The following is a 20,065-nucleotide window of genomic DNA, read 5'->3' as shown; positions in this document are numbered from 1 at the left end:
AGAGAATGACAGGAAGCTTCCAGCACTTCTGAGTGTGATAGAGTTGATAACATACGGATTGTTGCACAGCTTGATTGCCCCAGAGAAACCAGGGGGGACAACTAATTAAAGTTGTGGAAGTCCTACATGCTCATTTCTTCCCAAAACCCATTGTGATTGCCGAAAGATATCGCTTCCATAAACGTCATCAAGCAGAGGGCGAGTCAATTGCACAGTTCATTGTGGATTTAAAGAAATTGTTTGAACATTGTGAATTTGGGACTCTCCTGCAAGATGCACTTATGGACAAGTTGGTCTTCGGCCTCAGTAGTAAGTCCCTACAGAAGAGGCTATTAACAGAGGCTGACCACAGCTGTCAGAAAGCAGTGGAAATTGTCATATCTAAGGAGACAGTGGCAAGGGAGTCCCAGAATCTGAACAGCTCCCTGAAGGTGAGCACAGATTCTTTCTCATCCATTCCATGCACCAGATGTGGTAGGACAAACCCTTTTGAAAGTAATTGCTTTTACAAGGACCAGAGTTGCCTGTGGTAAGAAAGGCCAAATCTCAGGCAGAGTGGGCCAAGAAAAGCTGGAACCACAATGTGGGGGAGAAAAGACAACAACTGAGGGGAAAACCCAAAGAGACAGGTAAATAAGCTTGCCACAAATGATAAGCCGAGCCACACAGATACCACTGATTCGGATACAGATGCCGACCTGCACATGGTAGATGTAGCCAGTAGGGAAACACAGAGAGCAAACATTGCACAGCAGGATAACCCAGCCTCTGCAGTAATCTGGGTCAGGCCAAAAGTTGAGGGACAAACAACCAAGATGGAACTAGACACTGGTGCCCCAGTGTCCATTATCTAAGAGAAGCTGTATAATGCATAATTCAGCCACATTAATCTGCTCCACACACTGGCCGAGTCATCACCCCAATAGTGGTGGTGAAAGTTAGGATGCAGATGAATAAACAAAGTGCACCCCCCCGTATTTGCTCAAAGGTAATGCACCCCCCTATTTGTTAGACAGAACAGGAGACCAGTAGCATCAGTCAAATCCATTCATCACGTGCGGAAAGATGACACCTTGGTAACAGTTCTGGACAGCCACACAGGGGTATTGAACTGGGAACTTTTAAGGACTTTGAGGTAGCACTACACTCATGCCAGATCATCGGCCCAAGTTATGCGCTCAGGCCCAAGGTGGCGCTGGAGCGCCTACAGCAGCTAGAAGCGATTTCCCCAGTGCAGTTCAGCAAATGGGCCAACCCAATTGTGCCTATCACAAAGAAAAAGGGGGATGCGTACTTCAAAGTGACCCTATCCCCAGGATAGAAGATTTGTTTGCCTCGCTAGTTGGAGGGCAGCGCTTCAGCAAACTGCATGCGTACCTGCAAGTGTCGGGTCAGAAGAGCTCACACAAATACGTCACCATCACAGCACACAAAGGATTGTTCTGTTACAGCTGACTGCCTTTTGACATTACGTCAGCACCCTCATCTTCCAGCAGGTCATGAATCAGGAGCTTCAGGGGCTTCCCAATGTGCACTTTTCTGGATGACATCCTGATAACGGGACATAATGATGCTGATCACCTGACAGTACTGAGCCGCTTGGGAAAATTTGGCGTCCATGTGCAGCAAGAAAAGTGCAAGTTTTTCAAAGATTCACTGAAATACCTAGGGCATTTAATCAATGCCACAGGCCTCCACAAATTCCCAGAAAAGCTCTGGGCTATCACACAGGCCCCAGCCTCAACCACTGTGGGCCAGCTATGCTCTTTCCTGGGTCTAATAAACTATTATGGTAGGTTTGTCCCAAACATGGCAACCGCACTCAGTCCCATGCATGCATTATTACACAATGGCATACAAATGAAAATTGAACCAGGATTGTGTAAAAGCATTCACACAACCAAAGAACAACTCCTATAAGATAGAGTGCTCCCTCATTTCGACCCTAAACTGACACTCAGGTTGGCATGGGATGCCTCACCATATGGCGTAGCCGCAGTGGTTTCCCATGTAATGCCTGGTGGTCTAGAGAGGCCAATGGCGTTTGCATCCAGAACCTTAAGCAAAGCTGAACAAAACTACACTCAGATTGAACGGGAGGCTCTGGGAATCCGATTTGGCATACACAAGTTCCATGCCAAACTCTATGGATGCCGTTTCACCTTGCTCATGGACCACAGGCCACTGCCAACCATAGTGAGCTCCAGCAAGGCTATTCCATCTATGGCAGCTGCCAGGCTTCAGTTTAGGGCCCTCATACTTACGGGCCACCATTAGACAGTTCAGTATGGGAGTGCAACTGAACTCCGAAATGTGGACAGCCTTTCTCGCCTGCCCCTGCAGGTAGTTCAAAGGAAAAAGTGGTTTCAGTGGATAGAGTGCTGATACATAACCTGGACACTCTGCTGGTGTGCAGCACAGACATTCACAAAGAGACAAGGTATGACTCAGTACTCGCTCAAGTGATGGACAGCGTACTCTCGGGGCAGATCCCCGTGACTCAAGGGCGCAACAATGCCCCGACACCCTTTTATTCACGGAGAGATGAGCTCACCATGGAGCAGGGATGCCTTCTCTGGGGTAACCGGGTGATTGTGCCCCAAGACTGAAGCCACAATTGCTGAAAGAGCTGCATACAGGGCATCCTGGGGTAGTGAAATGAAAGCCATTCACTTGGAGTAATTCTGGTGGCCACGGATTGATGCTCAGATGGAACAGCAGGCTAAAGTTTGTGATCCATGTCATTGCAACCAGAAGGTGAGCCACTACACTCTTAGTCATTGCCAGGGACTCGGTGGCAGCAAATATATGTGGATTTTGCGGGGCCTTTTGGGGGATATACGTTTCTGGTGGTAGTTGATGCCCGCTTGAGGAGGCTGGAGGTAAAGTTGATAGATTCCTCCATGACCAGTAAGACCATTCAGGCTCTTGGGAGTTTGTTCAGCTGTCATGGATTGCCTGAAGTGTTGGTCAGTGATAACAGCCCACAATTCACTTCAAGTGATTTTGCAGCTTTTCTCAAAGCAAATGGAATGAAGCACATGCTCTCCGCACCATTTCACCCAGGCATAGGCGGAACGTCTTGTGCAAATGCTGAAGCACTTGTTGAAAGCATCCAGAGAGTCAACCACAACCGCTTTGCAACACAGCAATTGAAATACCCCACTCACCATGAATAACGAGTCCCCAGCCATGCTTTTCCTCCACCATCGGCTGTGCACCCGCTTCAACCTCCTCAAGTGTGGCAGTGGTGGTGGATCAGGCTGAGGCAGATCAGCAGGATTGCAGGGCCTGATTTGCCAAGGACAAAAAAAATTCCAGGGGGGGATTCTGTTCTGCCACGTGATTTTAGGCGGGGAGAAGAGAAGTGGATGCCAAGTATGGTGGTGTTGCAGTCTGGGCCAGTGTCTTACTTAGTGAACGTGAGCTCAGGAGTACTCTGGAAATGTCACACTGATCAGATGCTGGCCAGTAAGCTGGGAATGCTTGTACCCCGAGAGCCACAACAACCAGCAGCACTGAGTCAACCAGTTACAGTCCCCATGATAGAGTCACTGACGTCTCTCCCATTGGGGGGGACTGGTGTTCCCCCTGAAAGATCATCTGGTCAAAAGGAGGCAGCCTCTCCAGAACCAGCTGACAAGTCAGAGGCCATTCCTCCTCCAGAGGCAATGAGGAGGTACCCTTCACGGGTTACCAAACCCCCTGACCGTCTAACCTTTTAAGGGGTTTGGGGTATGGGCCCTCACCCCACAATCCCCAGTCAAACTCGAGGTGTGGAGCAGTCTACCCCCAGTCTCAGGCCAGTGGCATTATCATTTCATTCTCTCAGCTTTCTCAGTTTATTGTTTGTAAAAAGGGGGGGCTGGGGTTGATTGTGGGATTATCTTTATAAGATATTTGGTATTTTTCTGTTTGAACACCCAGTTAAGATCCAACAACGTTTGGGGATTGTATTCTAAAGAAGTCATGAGGAGATGTGATGTATTGGATTGTATTGTATTGGGTCATTTCCCCTGGGTACCACCAGGGGGCGATGGTGTTTACGTGTGCTGTTGTTTGGGCCGTTTGGTTTGTCTTCCTCTCCAGCGGGATGATAAAGTACTTCTGATATGGCAACACGATATCACAACTTTGCCCCCATTATTTTTTGATAAGTGAAGTCCTGACAATATATGTAGTGTTACGCTTTCCCCCCAGGACCACAGACGCAGGTTAGTAGATTGGTTTAATGTTTTCTCAAGCTGGAACATTTCCATACAAAGAAGAGTCAAAGACAACATAAACTCCTTCCTCAAACGAGACCAGACACCGGCTGAAACCTTGGGTCCGATTTATATACTCTGGCTTGATTAGGTGAATTCCTTTCTGGTACGGCGTGGCCTCCAGAGGATAATTGCAGTGATTGGGGTGCAGCTGGTCTGGGGATTCGAGGAGTCGTGACATTCAGTTAAGCATATTCACTTGGGGAACGTAACAGCTGTCTCAGCAGAAGACAGAAAAACTGCATTGGCGGAGGCCTCGAGGAGAATAGCTACACCGGCACTCTTGGTGGCTCCGTGACTAAGGTAATCGGGTCCATCCCATCATAAACCCCAGTCCACCTTGTCCTTCTGAACTATTTATGTTTCCTGTAAAAAGAGCTTTTTACAGGAAAACTGAAGAGCTTTTTGACTGCTTCAGCAACTTCAGCCCTGGAAATAGGTGTGTCCGCTCCAGAGTCCCCCGGATCTGCTTCCTCATTGGTAGGCGTTTCAACGGGGTTGAGGAGGTTTCATAAGTATTCCTGCCACCGATCAACAATGTCTTTAGTTGAAGTCAGCAGCGCCCCCTTATACTGACACAGTGTTGACGGAGCACTGCTTCCCCCTCCTGAGTCACTGGATGGTGGACCAGAATCTCCTCAACACCCACCAGAAGTCATTCTCCATGGTCTCCCTGAACTCCTCCCACTGAGTTTTTGCCTTGGCAGACACTGAAGCTGCATGCCACCTGGCCTGCCAGTACCTACCAGCTGCCTCTGGAGCCTGATGGGCCAGTAAGGCCCAATAGGACTCCTTCTTCAGTTTGACAGCATCCCTCACTGCTGGGGTCCACCAGCAGGTTTGAGGGTTGTCTCCTCAACAGGCGCCGACCGCCTTACGGCCACAGCTCTGGTCTGCTGCTTCGACAATGGCATGGAACATGGCCCATTCAGACTCAATGTCCCCCCCTTGGGATGTGGTTGCAGTTCTGCCGGAGGTGGTAGTTGAAACTCCTTCTGACAGGGCTTTCTGCCATATGTTCCCAGCAGACCGTCATGTCAGGGTCTGCCAATTCTGACCGATATTCTACCCCCCCATTGGAGCCACCTCACCACCAGGTTGTGATTGGTTGACAGCCCCTCTCTTCACCCGATTGCCAAGGACATGCGGTCGCAAATCCAAAGACATAAACACAAGGTTGATCAAAGAACCTTAGGTGCGTTGGTGCCAAGTGCACAAATAGACACCTTTATGCCTGAACATGGTGTTTGTTATGGACAATCCATAACAAGCGCAGAGGTCCAGCAACAAAACACTGCTCGAGCTCAGATTGGGGAGGCCATCCCTTCCCATCACGCCCTTCCAAGTCGCAATGTCATTGCCCACATGAGCATTGAAGTCTCCCAGTAGAACGAGGAAGTCCTTAGTAGGAGCGCTCTCTAGCGGCCCCTCTAGGGACCCCAAGAAGGGTGGGTAAACTGAACAGTTGTTGGGTGCGTAGCCACAAACAACAGTCAGAGTCCTAACTCCAGAGTAAAATAAGAGTTCAGACCTTCTCAAGAGGCCTGGTTCCAGACCCCACGCTGTGTGTCAGTGTGAGTCCGATCATATCTAGTCACAATCTCTAAGTCTCGCGCACCAGCTGGGGCTCCTTCCCGGCCAGAGAGGGTACATTCGATGTCCCAAGAGCCAGCTCCTACAGGGGGGTCGGACCGCTATGGTCCCCCACTCTGGCCACTGAGCCCCTTGGGTGCAGGTCTGGCCACCAGGCACTCGCCATCGAGCCCTGCCCCCGGCCCTGGCTCCAGGAGAAGGCCCGCGTCTTGGTGGGGTAAAACTGGGTTCAATGATGTTGTTCTTCATGTATCATATGTGTGACCCGAAAAGCTTGGGACGTTACCTTTCCCCGCTCTTGCCATAGAGGAAGCAGTCTTAGTTTCAGCTATGTCCCACGAGGCGATCAGAATGGGTGTTTGCACTGTGTGTCCTCTCAGCGCTAAGTTCTTATTGGTGGGCATAGGGGTTGGGTTCACTAGACTCATGGCACTGGTCACACTGGGCGCCAATACATCAGCACGTGCAGCAGCCAAACCTGCAGCCCCAGCGGGCACAGCTGGGGTGGGGGGTGAGTGGTAAAGTTGGCCAAACGGCCCAAAGTCGCTTTCAATCTGTGCTTCGCTCTCACACACCTGCACAGGAAGAAGAAGAAGAAGAAGAAGGAGAGAAATGTTTGAAGAGCGCTTTCCATTTAAGTGTTCCACAAACTCCACACAGAAAGGGCCCCCTGTCCAGATTGAACCAGGAGTTTTTTTCTGTGAGGCAGCAGTGCTTATCACTAAACCACAATGCTGCCCAGAAAAGTAACATACATAATTGCAACATTTCCTTGAAATGTTAGTTCGCTCATCGTTATCCTAGGCCTCCCTCTCAATGGTCAGCACAGAGGATGTGAGAAAGTTGTAGAGTCTTGGATGATCATGCATGAGAAGGCAATGTCTGCAAAGCAAAGAGTATGAATATGAGCCTTTATATTAAATTAGTGTCTTTTTTTTGCATCCCACAGATAAGAGCAACATGTGGCCAATTGAATATGATGCCCAAATGACCATGCCCATATATATAAACATTGCTGACCGGATAAAGCAAGCACTTTACTCCATATAAAAACAGAGACAAGTAGATGACTCTTTTAAACCTAGTTCATTTTTAATTAAGTAATTCATTTTTTTTTTTTTTTGCCATCATCATTTGCAACTGTACACATGCGTGTGAGTTTTTAAGTCATCCAAATGTAATGTCTCGCATTCTATTAAGTTCTAGCATGTGAAGGATTATGGATAAGAATTGTATTTTTTAACACTTTTATGCCGGTGTCTCTTTAGGGACTTCCTGATGTACCTGCAGCGCTACAAGACCTTCTTTGCCGCACTGCCAGAGATGCTGTGTGAAGGGGAGAATGTGGTGGATGATGCCACATGCTGGAGTGGAGATGATGTGGTTGAAAGGTAACAGAATGGGCGGGGTTCCAAAGCTGGTTAATCCATATTGTGAAGAGTGAAGAATTTGGTCATATACCTGTCTTACCTCCCTTTTATTAAGAGATTCTTGTAATATGTTATGCAAGCATTGCCATTAACATTTCATATTTTTTGCTATTTGTTAGAATTTAAACAGGAAGAACAGCACACATTAAGCTGTTAGGGATTTTAGTGAAAGTGTCTCTTTTCTGTTGTATGACTTTATTGTTAGTATTATTTTGTATGTGTTGAGAATACTAGTCCTTGACTTTCTTTGTTAATTAATTCGAGCTGTTTCTTCTTCCTTTCATTTTTTTCTTCCATTTCTGCCTTTCTTTCTTTCTTCAAATTCTTATTTGTGTGTGCCTGCACGTGTGTGGGCACACGAGTGGAACAAGAAAAGAACATTCGGAAACCCATGCAATAATCTGTAACTGATTTTAGGTGGATCTTATTCTGAAACTTTTTCAAAATTCAGTTCATAATCTTGACAAAGTTATGCTCCTCTTCTACTGCGGTGGCCTTAAACCTCTATTACCTAGGCAGTCTTCACTCTTTTCTTGTCCATTTGGCCATAATAAAAGAAAAAAATCAAATTCCTGGATACATTTTTCTATGATCCACCCTAGAAGATTTGTGAGATCTTTCCTTTTATTCTCTTTCCTGGATAAAAATCTCTTAATCATAACAAAATAAATAGGGGAGAATCTTGGTCATAAACCGTTGTTTGTTAGTAACGCTCTCTTTTCTCCTTAAACATACCACTTATTCAGCGGTGCCTCTGACTCTATGCCAGTAGTTTAAAAGGCTTCAAGCTCACATCAGAAAAAGATGAAACTGTGAAGGAAGGGTGTGGCGACCACAACAGTATCCAAGTAATCATAACCAACAAAGGAGATTGAAATTTGTATTTAGCGCTTATTGCTTGGCCTTTACACCGTTGCGTTTTATCAAGGCCTGATTATTCAAAAATCAGTACTGATGATGTATAATCTCAATCTCCCTTGTTCGAACGAGGTCTTTATTTGTGACTGAAACATTTGGGGTCACTCATAAACTATTGTGGCAGCCTAGCTTGAGAGAGACTCAAAGACTAGACAAGCCATACAGAAATTGGCGTTTTGGTGCCGTGGTGCCCCCTTGTTTGTCCGTGTGCCCCTGATGAGGGGAGCATGGTGCAGTGATGGGGGGAAGGGGGCCTTGGCAGCATAAAGAGCCATTGTAGAGTCAGTGGAGTGGGGCACAGCCCTGCCATGGGGACCCCCAAAGCCTGGAGGGGGAACAAAGACCCTCCTATGAGGCTGCATGGGAAAGACTTGGGCATTGCTTCTACTACTGCCACTGCCCACACCATGCCTGGGAAACTAGTATGAAGGCAGCAAAGGCTATGAGAGGACATTAGATAGGGAAAGATCAGAAAGTGATGCTAAAATGTACAGTGCAAAAAGCAGTTAGTATTGGATCAAAATTTATTGCTATAAGACTATGGCACTGTAAAAACACACACGCACACACACATACTCTCAGTCCACATGCTACTGAACAGCTGGAGAGGTTATTCACCCTGGGCCATTAATATAGTGCTCAAGCATGGAAACACAGACGTGTGAGAGCAAACTATCTGTTGTAATATTTCATAGCACATTATAGACAGAAGGATTGAAATTCCCTTCATCTCATTATTCAGTGTTTGATGACAGGGGGTTGTGGTACATGAACTAAAATTGTGTCATGCGTATGCTCAAAAGTCTCAGAAGATATACAATATCATGTGTAAATACTTTGCACCATCTCCTCCGGAAACATAAGATCAACAAAGATAAGCCCCTCTCTATTTTGAGATTGTTTTTACTTGCTTATTATGGAATATTTTCACATAATGAAAATTAAAAATGTAAAATCTTTGTACCTCATTCTTTTGATTTTAATTTAAGTGCTTGACATTTAAGGAGAATGTTTTGAGGTTGTTCTTTTGCAGAATTTGCTGCTGGCCATAGTCTGTGCTCATAAAACCTAATGACCAAGTGTTTCAAACAACAATGACTTTCCGTTTTAATGTTTCCAAGTAATATCGACCTTTATTTTTTTAAATGATTAAAGTTATTAAGAAATTAAAACTTAAATTTCTTTCTGGGGAAGAAATGTGTAGAATCATCTAAAAAAATAAAAAAAACAACTGGAATTTTCCTGTTATATTGCATTTCCCGAGCCAAATCAGAACTGCAGAAGATCAAGCCCACAATCCTGTACTTGTCTTGAGAAATTATTTTTGATGTCTGCTGGCAGTTGATCAGTCATTTCTGACCTACAAGCTTAAAGATTCACTACTCACTGAAATGATTTACTGACTGTACACAGGAATCCTGTATTCTATCGGGAGGAAAAGAAACAATCCACTTCCAGCCAAGAGTGTAAGCTGTTATGATGCTTACAGTGCAGCTCAGCTCCTTTTGTCCAAGGATTTGACCATTTAAAGCAGGGAGTGATCTCTATTCCGAGTTGTGCTGATCTGAAAACATGAGAAGTCAAAAACAATTTATCAATATATATTTATTACCATATAATTGTAAAATATTATTGTTCAAAGTCATTCAGCACTGAGCCGTGTGGTAGTACACAAATAAATATCATCCTGGCACCATTGGCCAAATTTAGCAAGTGAGGAAGTAGTAATATTTTGAAAAGTCTTCATGTTTTATTTATTGATTGATTGCTTCCTACTTGGCATTGGTAGATAGAACGCTCTGAACCATCTCTGTGCAGGGCAGCAAATGCATAGCAAGACTAATGAGAAGTAAATTAATGTCCTGTACACTATCGAGTCGAGAAGGTAGGAGAAGACATGGAAGGATGATAAGGAGACACGAACTGTTAGATGAATGAAAGTAAAAGGGGAGAGTAGGTCTGCGGGTGCAGAAAAGTGTGGTCTTGGGAGGCTCATAGGGAAATAATTGCCTCTGTGAACATTTTTTAAGGCATCACTGTTAGTATGCTTAGCTGACATCCATTATAGTCAGCACATAATAGTTTTTTTGTGTCATGTTTGCCTGTATTGTATTTCTGCATCTCAGCTTGAGATGCATCTGATGAACCAGGCCAAACAAAAGCTGAAACACTAAGAGGTTTCCTTGATGTTGGAAGCCCTGAACACAGCTCTGCCCGAAAATATTGCGGTCAAACAAAACAGTCATCAAAGTCTCCTCCAGAACAAACCCTGCATTTAGAGCCATTTCAGTGTTCTGTTGTAAAACTACTTTTGGAAATTACCACAGCTATGCAATAAGCAAAAGTTGCTTCCTGTTACATCAGGTGAGGCTTATCACAGTGTAGTTGCCTTTGGTTGGATTTGTCTCACTAGACATGTTCTCAGGTAATATGCTATTATTTCTTCAACACAGACTTACACTCTGTCTGTTCCATGTGCTTTTAACACTGTTTAAAAACCTTTAAAGTTTTGCTTTGATCAAAACGTGCAACTCGCAACGGTGCGAACATGGGCTTATAGCCTTATAGGCATCACAGTATTTATGTGTGCCACAGCTCTGACCAACACTTGCACACACACACACACACACAGCATGATCCGATCTGACTTTAGAGGGTTGAAACCTCCAGGGCGACGCTGTTATCCTTTTGACTTGGGTTACAGAACATATAATTTAAGCAATTCTATCCATTGTCTTTAAGTCCAAATTTGATGCAAGTCTTTCCAATAGATATCCTATAGAGCGCTATTTTGACTGTACAATAGATCCTGTAGACTTCACTGTGGTACTTAGGATCAGATTAAGAATATGAGCACAGTATCGAGTCCCAAATTCAATTCAATGGCGACTCTAAGTTGCTGTTGATCCCTCTGGATTAGTGCGTGTTTAAAATGAAAATGAATGGGAGGCACGTGAGGATTTAGGGAAAGCGAACAAAATCAACACTGTACAAACAACAAAAGTACAGTGAAGTACTGTGGGACATGTTTGTGTGTATGTGCCTGTGATCTTTGCTCTGTGTGTGTATGTGGTAACCTGAAACCACAGGGAAAACGTTCCTTGAATTCCGGCTGGGTTTGGTGTCGTGGCTCGCTCATTGGAGCCCCCTGAGTGGTGATGGGAATGCAGTCTCTGCACGGAAGAGCTACAGAATGAAGGGAAAGTCCCCCTCACCACGACCACCTTCATAAATGCATGTTAAACACACACACATATACACACAAACGCATGCACATTCCTTTCGAATTGCTTTATGCATTTATATATAGATGAAATTGAAGTGAAAGACAGTGCTAACATACACAAATACAAGTGGTTTCTTTGATAGCCAATGGAGACTAATTTTTCAACAGCCTTTTCTTGACCTCAGCATCAGGTCCTGTTCCAGTTAGATTCTTAACATTTGTTTCTGAGTATATACATTGTGTCATTTGCAACATAGATTGGCTATCTTGATTTGCGAAATGAATAGTTAAACCTCCATGAATGGGTTTTGTATCATATGTAATGGATGACAAGTATCCAATAAGCTTGGGTTTTTATACCCAAATAATGATACATGCAACTCATATATGGCTGTCAATTTTGGCCGGACTTGAAGATGTCGAAAATCTGAGTGTCGCTGCTACTTACTGTTAGTCTGTCCAGTTCACAACTTTTTTGAACACGTGATTAGTCTGTAATAGGAAATCAAATAGGCTGTTGTAAACAATTAAATTATACTATAGAACTGAGAAGCAGTTCAAAGTGTGCCATGCATTACAAGATAGATATAAATGTGAACATTAATCTATTGCCATTATCTGATTTGATAATCATGAATAGTGCTCAACATGTGCATCAAAATGAGTGAAAATATGATTCAAAATAAATCTTCAAGTTACTTGTGCCGCTATATTGCATTGAAGGCACAAAAGGAATGTTCTGTTTATGTTCTGAACTTGAAAGAATATCAGTTGATAATAGTGTGATATAGGACACATTTTACTTCCGCTACAGACCCAAACCTTGACTTTTTAGCTGAAGTTTACTAGCCAGGCCATGTTTCCAGTCAAATGGTGATCATTGCACATCATTACAGTGTATAATCTGATGTCAGGTGGATGCAAGGAGATGTATGATTTTGTCTTTCAATGTATGGTCTTAAATATTACTTTTACTGTGTGTGTTTGTAAACAAAATTTTTACTTTACAAATCAAAATCGAAACATTTATGGGCTGAATGTTTGTAGAGGCTTGCGAGAAAGAGCTGCATTTAATGTCCCTGACCTCTTAACTAAACTTCTGTAAGTGTCCGCTATTGTTCATGTAAGTGTGGATGCTTCCACATGTTGCGCTGGCAGTGTTGAATGTGTCGGATGAAGTTGGACTGGTTGCACAAAGGCCCTTTTGCTTACGCAGGTAGCACATATATATATAGATATATGTATATATCTATATATATATATATATATAGTTCTGATGCAACACCATGCCAACCTTAGCAACCTCTTAGCCAAAGTTTATGATGCACTTTATAAACACTGAGGTATTGTCTGGTTTCAAGAAAATGTAATGTACATAGAGCATCATACTTAAATACATTTAGTTTTGAAACGGAATTAGGAAACCATGAGGGGCAACCCTCTTGACTGGCTTTGGTTTACACTTGAGTTGTCAGCATTATGCATTAGGTCATGCCATGCTTGCCTGGATCAGACAGAGAGATAGACATATAAACAGGTGGTCTTACCACACTATCGGATCATGGTCTCCACCCATCTATGCTTTGGGGAATAGTTTACTGTCCTGGCTCTGCCCCTGCCTGCCCTTGTCTGCCACCCATACACCGAATACCCCTTCAGCTCCCCTTCAGACATCTAACCTCAGCTATCAATGCCCTCCTAGGCATGTCAGCACGTGGCCTGAGGGGATGATTCATCACTCTGGGTTGGACTCTAAATCTATTCTTTCTGTCTTTGTTTGCTCCCATTTTGTTGATTTACTTTGTCAATGTATCCCTTATGTTTAGAAGTCATATTTTAGATATATGTAATGTCAGTATGTAGGTGAAAGTATCGCATTATCATAAAAGCATCGTATTTTAGAAGATTTATGGAGGTAGTGAGAGAGGACATGAAGGTAGTTGGTGTGAGAGAGGAGGATACCCTGAAGGGAAAAGCTGAAAGGAGAAGAAGAAGCATAAGAATAAAGTATAATATTTTGTAGGCATGCAGGAAAAGAAAACAAAGAAGACTAACTGTGCTTTATGGTTATATTTTATGGAAAAGAGGTTATGAACCACAGGATGAGTGATTAGCAGAGGGTTCATAATTGGCTCTGTTTAACTGTGAAACATTTTTCTTTTACTTGCATGTATCATTTTCTATTTTAGTTAAAATGATGGATGCAAACAATATGTTAAGATGTCTGGATCTTGACAGTTGCTGCCCCCCTTTGGAATTTCGGTGTAACTGAAGCATTGGCGTGTTACTTCGTTTTAAGTTTCAAATGGTCTGCAGTGAGAAATGAGTTTCGTCTGGTAAATGGAAGGAAACATTGTATTTTGTAAAATAGAGTTTATTTATCGTTCACATCAATAGGTCACATTTTTAAACTTCAAATGTATGTGTGATTCAAATCCCAATGCAGATGTAGCGATTTTGTGCCGATTTTTGGTTTGAAAACAAAATGAAGAACGGGTATCATATGTGTGGGAATACGAAAAAATCCAATGCGATGTTTTCCCAAATGTCTGTGTGGTCTGTTCACTCAGCCTGCTGCATGTCTTCTGGTACATTAAAACAGGCAACTCAAAGAGGTGGGGAACAGTTACACCCAGTCACACACATTGTCAGGACAGTTGGGCTTGGGAATGGGCTCTGTGCAAACCACCAACCAATTACCATCGCAATCTACGTAACTGTTGCCAGATGCTATTATACTTTAAAATACAATGCTTTTCTCTACTTGTTTTGTCTCTGGCACAATGCTTAATATCCTTCTTGTTTTACCAAGTCGTCTCTAATTTGTGGTTGATTTGAAGGAGTGCAATCGCAATAGCTCTTGCTTATTTAGTGTTTGGAATGGTTATTTGCTATTTTCCCCCAGACCTATGACTGTGTAAAATGCCTGTCAAAATGAAAAGCAACAATCATACAATTCCTGTAATTTATTATTCACTTCAAAGGGGAAAAATAGATCTGGCAAGTCAGGAAAACATGCCTGGAGAGTTCAAGATCTTTTTGAAAAAAGGATTTAAATACTGATTTCTCCATCCAGTGAATGGAAATTGCACTTTCTTAAGATTTGACAGACGTATTTATTGTTTATCATTTCAGTTGAATATTCGTATTGCTTGAAATCTTTATGGCAGATTTACATTACCAATTTAATAATTTTAGCCAATAAAAGGTGCTTCGATATCTGTTTACCCAACTGCACCTCACTGTTTGATGTGTAGTTCACAGCTACTTCTTGCTTTCAGTGTATGCATTTGGCCACATGGAGGCAGTGTTGAAGCATATGTCTTTAAATTTTGAATCTTGAAGCGCCTCAAGTTTTACCATTTTAATCATTTTTGTCAAAATCTTCTCGTGGTGGCAACTTGACTTAAATTTCTTCACTAGAAGAAGATTGACAATAATTCAACGTGTCCTGGATGACAGAGAACCTCCACAGACATTCACTCTAACATTTAAAATGCTAATGTTGAGATTATTTATAAATGCATAGAGATGTGAGAATGTGTATGTGAATGAATGACCAAAATGCTGCCAAGATCAAGTAGCAGGCATTAGATTATTACAAGTTTAGATTTGCTGTCATGATGGTCCGAAAAGATTATCCTTGTTGGCTGGTCTAGAGTAACATTCTTGTTAAACATATTCACCTATCTGCAAACTGTTAATGATTTACTTATACTAAATATTGTAACCCTATTGTAGATCATGCAGGAGCAAGAAGAACACGGTTTTTACTTTAGGAGATCAACAGGGTGGGTGCAAAAAAAAACCCACAGCAAGACAGAACACTTGTATTAATATTAATATTCAATTAACTTTAAAACACAATGAAACAGGCTTTCTACGACTAATCACAGTGTGCTGTATCTGTACGGCCTGTTATTCTCCTCTTCCTCTCAGCAGTCTGGTAGGACCTATCAAGTCAACAGTACTAGACAGGAGTCATCTGATAACTTGCATTGGTTGAAACAACAACCTTGTTTTCTTCACTGAAAGGAATGGTGAAGGACACATTTAATAGGATTTTTTTTTTAATTCTGTGTGGGAAAATATTCCTGGGGTTTTGCACAAACTTGGAAATGATTCCATTTTAACGCAATGGATCATTGACTTGAGTTGTATATGAGCATCATATAGATAGTATTTGCTCTCTTCATACATTGTATCAAAGGACCGAAAAACAGGTGAAAAGTGTTATTGATGCAAAAAGAATAGGCTTTCTGTGAGTAACAACAGTCTGTGAAATAAAAGAGGAATTAAAACCCAGACAGAAGAAACATGAAGCGTACATGATCCTTTTTTATATCATAGTGACAACTCTTCAGAAATGACAAAACATTTGAGAATAACCAAGAGGTGTGTAATTCCAAACCAGCCACACAACCTTAGAGGATCATATTTCACTGGACCACTGTGAAGCAAAGACAAATGCCTCCAGCTTAGCACAGGTGTCGTGCCTCAAGGTTACGTTCAAAATGAAACAAAACAAAAAAAAGGAAAAAAGGGGAAAGCAGAAAGATTAATTGACGCAAAGTTGTGAATCGCAAACATCCGATCTAGACTGAAAAGACAGCAGTTATTTAACTAGTCACTTTATTTATGAGCCTGTTGCTTTATCAAGTGGTCGCTGACATGACCGCGCTTCCAACACATGTTAAATGGTTATTTTTAGAGAGTTTTCACACATATATAATTAACAAGTCACCTTAAAAATACCACAAACATGACAGTTTGACTGCAGCAATCCAAAATTGTAGATGCAAAACAAGGCGTTACCACTAGACTTTTATTTTTACTAAGGCTTACAGTTTATAAAGATTTGAAGTCAGAAGAACTGACTGGAATATTTCATTTGGAAAGGAATATTTCACATGAAAAATTCCATTCCTTCACAACAAAATCATTATCAACATAATAATTAAACAACAAACACATGGCTTGCTCTAAAACAGGCGACATCGGTTTGCTCACCACAACTGATTGCGTTTTTGATTCTGATAAAGTTGCAAAGAGAACAGCTTAGCTGGGACTGCTTTTAAGATTTCTGACCCTGTCTGACTCGTCCAACATCTCTGACTCATCACTCAATATCGCGACTTGCCAGGGCTGCAAAGAACCATGACAGAGGGCCTGCTGGGCTAATAGCCAGGTCTACAAAATAACACCACACCCTTGACTCAGCTCTTAAAGAGATTAACTAGGAGGCTCGCAACATTTGGATGAGTCATTTATAGTTTAATTCCTTGGAACTGTTGTCAAAAGTTGCACTTTTAGAAGCAGAAATGAATAGCTCTTTTATGGAAACAGACCAGTTGTTGCTTTTAAATTAACCTGTTTTGAGTTTGTCTGCCTGTTGAACTTGGTAAAAGTTCCCAAAGTCAGCCTCATTATCCACAGTGTCATATAATTATATTATTAGCATCCATTACATCACTGTCTCATTGGGACATGACTCGACATAGAACTGTTTTATTTCCAAGTCCCCAGGCTACCAGCTGCAGCGGGGAAGAGGTGAAGTCAAGAGATGGGAGACTGATAAAGAAGGGGAATACACTGAGTTATTGGGAATAGAGAGAAAGTATGCCAAGACTGCAGGCCCCAGGTAGACTATTGCTCTGACTTCCAAGAGACTGCAATTATCCATAATATGTAGTGCATTCATGTGGTTTCCCGGCTGGATAACAAAAGACAGAATGAGAGCATTGCTACATTTAAAGCTATGGCGCTTGTGTCGATGGGCAAATCACAAGGGATAACTGAGGACTCTGTGCACCAGGAGAGACTTTTTTAATACTGTTAAACACAAAATAATGGCCCTATTTGTGTTTGTGTACTTGCGGGGAGAGGATACAAGGAAAGAAAAGACCACTGTTTCAGCTTGCCTGCCCTGGCCATGACCTCTCTTGATGTGCCTGCTGTATCTCCTTGCATATTTTATGTTCTGTGTATTTCCTTGTTGATAAAATTGCTTTTGAAATTCCACCAGATAGAATTACATGACCGGCATCTTCTTTTTAAGAAAATACATCCTGTAATCTACTGTGACTGCATTTATCACTTGTTTATAGGTATATTTTTTATGCTCCCTTGTATTGCAGTTGCTGAACAGTAAGCCTTTGATTGGAATTGATATTAATGCAAGTGGATTGAGTATTACACATATGTGTGATGTTGACATTGCATCATAGGGACTTAAGCTTGAGTAACTTTGAATGTGTGTGTATGAGCTTGTTTACTGTCCAAGAGACCGTATGTGCACATAAATCGTGCTGATTAAATGCTTGTAAAGTGGCTTTTGACCAGTTGCCTGTTCATGCGCTTAGTGTTACTGCACTAAATGGCTGCTAAGCTCACAGTATGTGAGAACAGGCTGGCCTTTCAGAACAAAACCTCCTGTTCAGAGTATTTAAACATGTCCAACCCTGCTCATAAAGTTAGCTGGCTACACATATCTTTTCAACCCCTCCTTTCCTGTCACTACAAACTTTGCACATGACTTTAAATGTCCTTGTTTCATAAGATAGAAAAAGCAAAATAACGCTTGACTATTCACTTATACAGGAAAAAAAATATACATCATATGTTTCCTGCTGCAATTTTTCAATAGATCATCTTTTTACGACCCATAATATACAGTGTGGGTGTCAATTGATAGCTGCCTGTCATTTTTGAAAAATGTGTTTTTCTGATGGATTTTGCAGTCAAATGGAGAACTACCTCTGGTAGTAGCAGAAAAAAAAACAACAGAAACAACGGTAACCTTTAGCCCTTTTACCAAGGTGTAATGAAAAGCACTGAGCCTCAAGGTTGAAAGCTTAAAAAGCCATAGCTGGAAAAGTGTTATGGGTGATAGCATTTAATTCCTCTGAATACCCTGGGGATACCGCACGACAGACTGGCTGGTGGATACTTTATAAAACGATAATGAACCAACAATCGGCTATTACAAAATCCTAACAATAATTTTGCCAACCATAATAAAATGTTCATATCAATGTTAATAACACGAGGAATGCCATTTCAAATGCACCTATGTAAATGAATGTGATTCACTAGACTGTCTAGTTGTGCAGATGAAAGATGAAAGTAGTTGAGTTTCAGCACATCACTTATCAAATGTTTACTTGTCCTTTAAATTTTCAAATTAATCTTTTAAAACTCCACTTTGCTTGCAGCACATGTATAAATGTTAGAGTGCTGGAGCGTATACTACAAACGGTTTCTTCTCTAATCTCCCCTCACACTCCGAAAAATTAAAGCTGCTCTAATAGATTTTGCCTCAGAACTCTGTAAGCATTTCTGAAGGCTTTCAAATGAGTATTATCGTTTTAGGGTCACCATCAGGGGGTGCAGGTTACTGCTCTGCTACAGTACATGAGCTCTGCATACACGAAAAATGGAAAGTAGACTGAGTTGCCTCCAGAAAGGCCCATCAACTTTATATCCACCGTGGCGTGTTTCACTTTCTTTGATAAATAGCCATAAATGAAGGTTGTCATTTTGAAGGTTAAAGGTGAGACCATGATCAGAGAGAAAGGGATGTTTATTGTAAAAAGAGTCAACTGGCTACACTAATCCCATATGAGTTATTCTATCTAAACAACATTCATTTTCATGACTTAATGCTTTAGAAAAAAAAAACAAAGCTTGTGAAACAGCAGGTTAGTAGTTTTTATTGTCTGACGTCCGCTCCAGTATGAGTTGTCTGCCATAATAAACTTTGGGATTTCCTTCTATGCCATTTGCCACACTGCACGTGTAATACTGAACATGCAACGATGTGCACTGGCGTCGTGCACCGCCAAAGTCACCCAGACACTGCTCTTTCATTAACATCCTATATGATGTTCTCCTTTCAGGGACCAGCCAGGGAGATTAAATTTAAAACTAGTGACTGAAGGAGGAAGAAGAAATAAACGTGAAATAGGTGTGAAGTAATATGTGGCAGGAGGTTAAGTGAAATTTTTTTTTGCATTTTTATAGGCTCTCTTAAAGTGCTGTTTCAGCAAGACAAGTTCAGGCGAGAACTTTGAGATGCTTAGATCACAGACCGAAGACTCTACTTCAGCAAATTCTATGATTGCCCTCCGCACATGAAACGTTAATTTGTCCATATAACTTCAGACATAACCATTATCTATTATCACATTATGATTATCCCTGTGGTGGCATCACTGTATTTGCTGTTGTAAATACAATTCATACTGTATATTTAGAGAGACATGTTTATCCATATTTTATTAATCTCCGGGTGTACCTCGTCGGCCACTTGGAATTTTACTTAACTTTGTATTTTGAATTGTGCACAATTCCTTGTTCAGTTATTTCCCTTAACTTCTATTCAAGGTGTAACTGTAAACAGGAGCCAAATGTTGTTGTATATGCAAACACACTTGGCTATTAAAGCTGATCATATGAAGCGTCATTCTCCTGTTGTTCAGTTCTTTATGGATGAGACAAATAGCTCAGGAAAAAAAGAGGAGAAAGAAAGAATATTTTTATCTTTGGCAAAGTTCTCTACCTTCGTACTATCTCTACATAGATGACAAAAACCTTCAACAGTCATGAATGCAACAGTATGTTTCAGTAGCAAG

At 41.9% G+C, this 20,065-nt stretch overlaps 1 protein-coding gene across 2 annotated transcripts in view; it reads left to right on the top strand.

Annotated features, from left to right (window-relative positions):
• gpc5c (glypican 5c) overlaps positions 1-20,065 on the top strand; it is a 107,770-nt gene that overhangs the window by 47,515 nt on the left and 40,190 nt on the right. For both annotated transcript variants that reach the window (XM_086172390.1, XM_086172389.1), the window contains one exon: positions 7,127-7,249. In XM_086172390.1, the coding sequence (XP_086028516.1) occupies positions 7,127-7,249 (123 nt within the window). The remainder of the gene's footprint in view (positions 1-7,126; positions 7,250-20,065) is intronic.

Source organism: Fistularia commersonii, chromosome 25 (assembly GCF_037954325.1).
Source record: "Fistularia commersonii isolate RoL2024-O1a breed Wild chromosome 25, RoL_Fcom_v1.0, whole genome shotgun sequence".
In the NCBI taxonomy this organism is placed as follows: Eukaryota; Metazoa; Chordata; class Actinopteri; order Syngnathiformes; family Fistulariidae; genus Fistularia; species Fistularia commersonii.
The sequence above is the reverse complement of the archived record's forward strand: the minus strand, read 5'-3'. Positions and strand labels throughout refer to the sequence as shown.